Here is a 6000-nt window from a genome sequence, read left to right on the forward strand (position 1 = left end):
AGCTGTTTAAGGATATACACCCCAATCCTCCTTCACTGCATCTTTGAACAAATGGGAGGGGAAACGTTCAAGGGAACACACCTGTGAGGAGGTTCCTGTTGTACGGTCATCATATGAGATCCTCTCATCTAACCACTCAAGTGAATAGAAGGGAAGAAGGATCACTTGGAGCTCAGCAGTGCCACTTTTGTGGTGGCATCGCCTGTGTGGAACAAGCTTCTCTAGTGACAACAGATGGCTGAAGAAGACCTGCCAAAACTGAACTGGCTGTTCCTGCAAGACAGGAACTGCATTGTAACCTCCCAAAGCTTTTCTGATACAATAATCTGTGGAAAAGAATACAACTGCTGTGTCTATAAGCATACCAAAGTACTTTCCCTGCTGCTTTGGGATGTGATCTGACTTCTTGCAGTTTATTACAATACCCAGGTTATGTGACAAAATGCAAGCAGGCAATCTCTGTTCCAGAACAAATGGGCTTCTAAGGATGCCAGAACTAAACAACTTTCAAGTTAGTGCAGTAAGCAGAAGCCCTGCGAACAGGTCCAAGCCAATACCAAGGTGAACACCTGTAGAGCCTTTGTCGCCGGCCCCAAGTAAAGAACCCTGATTTCATGGACAGCTCTTTGTTGCAGACAAAAGGAGGTACAAATACTTCCCATAAGACTGATGGACAGGTACCTGAAAGTGCACACCCTTCAGATCCACAGAAAGCATAATTCAACATCTCTGATGGAAACCAACAAGTGTATACCTTGCAAATGGATCCTGAGCAATACCAAAGTGAACACCCATGGGACAGTCACCTGCCTGAAGCACAGAGCTTTGAACTGGTAAACAATTCTACTGCAGACAAAGAACTGGTAAACAATTCCACTGCAGACAAAATGGAAGTAATTCCTGAAGGACTTGATTGGCTTGATTGCAAGTACTTGAAAGTACACATCCTTCATATCTTAAGGAGGCATGAAGTTACCCTCTCTGATGGAATCCAACACTGACTGTACAGTTTCCATCTTGAAACAGTCTTGATGATAGGGGTGGACGAGTTCTTGATGAGTATTTTGTACCCATTCTAAGGGAGAAAGGCTGCTGTCTCTGCCACACTGCCCAATGGCAAGACCAGCATCCCCATACTTGTGGCAACTGGAGAGGGGAACTGCCAGCCTCAAGTCTCCTGAACCCTCTTCCTCCCCTTACTTACCTTCCTAGCCTTGGCTGGAGGGGGAAGGCAAAGGGCTCAGAAGGTTCCCAGTCCTTTCAAGAGGAAGAGGGTTAGACACCTTGTCTTGGGTTGGAAGAGGAGGCTCCCTCCCAACTCCAGACAAGGAAAGAGTGGCTGCTTCTCCAGGTGATGGTTCAGAAACAACTACCTTTGAGAATCTGGGGTTTGAAGGAAACCGCAAAATTCAACAACTATATATATATCTTTAACCTTATCAAAGAAGTTCATGCAATATCTACCATTAATCCTCCGCCAACACAACATTCATTATTCTAAGAACTAATTAATTTGTTATGTTAGCATAAGTACTGACTATTTTGACAACTGCTAAGTTCAGCAAAAAGATATAAACTTTAATGATTTATGACCAACTAGGAAATGAATTAAAATCCTATAAGAAAATTCAAAGTTTCAATCAATAACAGTCTGTATGAACTGGATGCAATTTAAGTATCATTCAGCACAAAGGTCAGTCCCATATTTTTACAAGCGAAAATAGATATCAAAGTAGTTTTTGAACTTCATTAACCCTTCAGGAACCGGCAGCATAAATTATCAAGTGCAGCACCCCAGACCGGGAAACTTTTGAGGGCTGCAAAAAAAAAAAAAAAAAAAAAAAAATCGCATCAATGGAAAGAGAATTTGAATTTCTGTCGGAACCACACTGTATAAATAAAAATTCTAAAAAATTTTCTGACCTTCCACAAGATGTTCAAAAATGACTATTTACAACCCCTTGTGGGACCTCATTTACAAGACAATCGTACTTTACTAACTATATATGTTTTTCTAATAAATAAGTTTTTGATTTTGTAAATTATTATTACTGCTCACACAATATCAAAACAGATAAGAAATAAACGCAGTAACAAATTTTTTGCATATTTGTTGTAAAATATTCACATAATCCTTTACGAGAAGGAAGATTCAGTAACTTTTTTTTTTACTTTTACATGCTTTTTCTAATATTTCTTTGCAATTTTCTTTGTAAAAAGACAAAACCAAAAACAACAGCAACCCCTTCGTATATTTACAAGCAAAATTTACACAAAGACTTGTGTGAGAGAGAGAGATGCAGTACCTTCCCCCTGGAAGTCACAAGCATTACCGATACTGGCCTAACTCTCACGTCTGTATAAAAGTTGCCATTAGTGAATTTATAGCATGTAGAAGTATTGGCACCTTTGTTTCAATCATTATTACCATAACAGTGGTGCGTAATTCTGCTTCACACTCAAGCTCAATCCGTCCACCTCCCCAAACCTGTTTTACTTCACACTGAAGCTCAATCCATCTACTAAGGGTTAACTGAAAACCCCATTTCTTGGCAAAACAACACAATATCTAGTGACCTCTAACTAATGAAAAAATGAAAAACAGGTATGCTATGCATCCTTACCTCTGTACATCACTGCTAATAGTTATAAGCTTGCTTAAGGCAACACAGAGAGCAATATGAAGTTCACTACCCCCTCCTGTTTGCAGTGATTTGGTTGCTGCAAATTGAGCACGTCCTAGTAGTTCTAAAATCCATGTTCTTAAATGAGTACCAATCAATAGTGTTAATCCAGGATCAAGAAGAGATTGCCCTGCAGTCCTGAGGAGCAATTCCCAGTCATTTGAAGTCCAGACCTACAAACAAATAAAACAATTAATTAACACAAAATTACAATAGTGCTTTGTAGATAAACACTATTCTCGAATACTCTTTAGTATTACCACCATGAATTTACATACCATGAATCTAAAAGCTCTAAATACTGACGCTCTTCTTTGTAACTTATTCTTCATCCAATTCTTATATCATCATAAATTACCATGCACTGTGTTAATGGTAATCATCCAAACTTGATCTAACAAAACCAAACAATATGAGGTAAGTTCGAAACTACAGTATATTTCACATTTCAAAATCTATACCTTAATGCAACTAGCAATAACTATTAATGGTATAAGTTTTTAATCTCCTAGTGAATGTTGGCTGACCTAATAAGCAAGGTGGCTTGCTCTTTACTTCTTATTGTGATTATAAAGCTATAAAAATTACATTTTTATAATAAAATAGAGCGTTATATGTAATTACCAAGTAATTACATAGCTATTAGTTTCAAACTATCATGGCAGCTTAAATTCAAAATTCGCACTATCGCTTCAGTTGTTTAGTGTAGGTGACCTGTACCGCACACTAACGGGAATACTAGGAACGACTTAGCAGACCTCATTGTGTTTGTGCCTTTATGTCCATGCGAGGGGAGGAAGGAGGGTTCTTATTTCGTAATTACTTGATAAGTATATATAAAACTTTATTTTATTATAAAAATTTTATTTTTATATAGGTAACTTATCAAGTAACTGCATAGCTGAATTCCACACTGACAGGAGGTGGGATACATGGGCATATTCTATTTGAAAAAACTAAGACATGTTATGAATTTGAAATAGAAAAGTTGCTAGCACTGAAGACAATGCTTGTTGTTCCTGATCGGTCAAGAGAGCTACTGCAGGAGAATACTGCCTCTGGTTGGTGATCATCTTAACCTGTAGTGGCACTAATACAATATTGTTAGTTTTGGTTTTTCTGCTGTTCCACAACTGGAAATAACAACAGGGTTACATGGGTTACCTAACTCATACTTCAGGAATAAACACTTTCATCTACCCTGCTTTAAAAACAGACATAAGACGAGTTACATTTTGTTTCAGTATTTTTTTTACTTTAGTACCATTTCTTGATGTTGGGTGTGTTTTTTGCTTTATCCTTTCTCCTCAATATGTTTAAAATACATCCCAAAATCTATTGTTACCAAGACATTTACCAAATTTTGTTAATTTTCCAAAGTTTATGATTGTGGGACTAGTACTAAGCACACCGTTCATATGTCTGGCTGGTGTTGAAGTAACAATTTCCCATTGTTTCTTCTCAAAAACACTTCCATCCATTTAAAGAGGCCTTTTCTTTTGTTAGTGAAGGTACCCTATACAGATGCACATTAATATATATTTGCCCCACCCAGAAAACCAGTCAGAAAAATAACAAGGTTCGGTAAAACTATGGGGTTGCTACACATCAGACATTACCTTGCAAATTGACTTTTCCCATAGTATTTTGGTTGTTTATTAACAATCTATTTTTTGACAGTCGACTGTAATTAACCTGTAATTAACATCAGAAATGATATGTTTTTATATGCTGGCCATCCTGGAATGCTATCGCGTATGCCCAGCGTTATAGGGGAAATTTTGGTAAAAAGTGGGGTAGAACTATATAGTAGCTCCACGGCGGTGACTGCCTTCTAATTTGGCTTTTTCTACAGTTTTTTGGTTGCTAATTATGAATTTAACTTTAATTTTTACCAAGTGTATTAAGCCCTGAAGTCCATCCAAGAAGGGGTTTCCATACGCGATCTTCACAAGACAGAGCATGGGTACGTCTGTTTCGAACAGTTCATATCCCATCCGGCAAGTGCAATAACTTGTTAACTTACGGATACCCAACCCCACCCCGGCCAGTACTAAACACGGCAATGGGACATTCTATTTAGCTGACAACAAACACCGGCGCCACCCATCCCCCCCCCCCCTAAGTAACATGGCATGCTGGGTTAAGAAGTTAGAGTACATTAGGTTAGTGTAATTCTTTTTATATTAGGTTTCCTTAGTCAATCCCTTCATGAACATATGGCTTCCTAATGACTTGCGCATGTGTGGAACCATTCCATAAAAACAACATGGCATTCTCGTGCGGAGATACTCTGTAATTTTACCCAAGGTTCATGTAACTGTCAAAATGGGGCAAATAAAGCATCATGGTAGCAAAGAAATAAAGAGGGGATAGTTTGCAAGACGACAGGATCAGGCCTTTCCAATGTTTAGTGTTAAGCTACTTGGGGGAGGTCCAGGTCTGGTTAGGCAAGACATGGCATTCTAGGAAAGGTTAGGTTTGTTTTTGTCTGCAGAACCTGTTCCCGTCGTTCTACACTCGCATAAAACAAGGGCAGAACTATGGGGTTGTTCCTAATGAAACACTAGGTTGAGCTTTAGACTACCCTATGCCCCATCGTTACACGGTAGGGTAAAATCACGTTTTCAGCATGGATTTGAAGAATTATCGTCTTACCAATACACGATATTGATCTGCTACATCTATAACTTAATGTGAACCTACTCAGCTACTGTAGTCTGCATGTACAGCCTACTGGTAGCCTAAAGTACCTCAGGTGCCGGGATGGCTTAGCATCAAACGAATAAAGTAAGGTTAGCCTAGTTACTTACATCTTGTTTCAAGTATTTTCCGAAGACCTCGGCACATTTTTTGTCCACCTGACTCAGCCTTTCAATCTGTCTTCTAAATATAACCGGGTCGGTATCCATCACTGAAGTTTCTAAGGACGACAACGTGGCTTCATTTCTCGAACATTAACCGAAAGCGTGAGGGACCATGTGTTGTGTTGACTGGTGTAATAAAAGTAGTAGTAGTAGTACGCAGTGGCACTCGTAAGCAAACGGTTTTGAAACGGCTCCCTCTCTTGCTCTAGTTTACCTGAGGTTGTGTTTAATTTTATTTTCTCCATGAGATCATATGACTTTTATAAATCCCTTCCTATCCTCAATTTCCTTCCTGGGCAGACCTGTGAAAATTAGAATATTAGCTATTAATTTATTCTTATTTTCGCTTACGGTTGCTTCATATGTTTAAATTTACTCCTAATATTACTGAACGCTGTAAGAAATACTCTAGATTTTCATTAGCTTCTTCACATTATAAACTTTTAGTT

The 6000-nt window shown here is 38.5% G+C and overlaps 1 protein-coding gene across 1 annotated transcript in view; it reads right to left on the reverse strand.

Moving 5' to 3' along the window:
- LOC136835338 (midasin-like) overlaps nt 1–5696 on the reverse strand; it is a 130574-nt gene extending 124878 nt beyond the window's left edge. The window contains 2 exon segments of the mRNA XM_067098705.1: nt 2625–2857; nt 5498–5696. Coding sequence (XP_066954806.1) covers nt 2625–2857; nt 5498–5596 — 332 coding nt within the window. The 5' untranslated portion in view covers nt 5597–5696.
- Between the last annotated feature and the right edge of the window lie 304 nt (nt 5697–6000).

Source organism: Macrobrachium rosenbergii, chromosome 55, assembly GCF_040412425.1.
Source record: "Macrobrachium rosenbergii isolate ZJJX-2024 chromosome 55, ASM4041242v1, whole genome shotgun sequence".
Classification (NCBI taxonomy): domain Eukaryota; kingdom Metazoa; phylum Arthropoda; class Malacostraca; order Decapoda; family Palaemonidae; genus Macrobrachium; species Macrobrachium rosenbergii.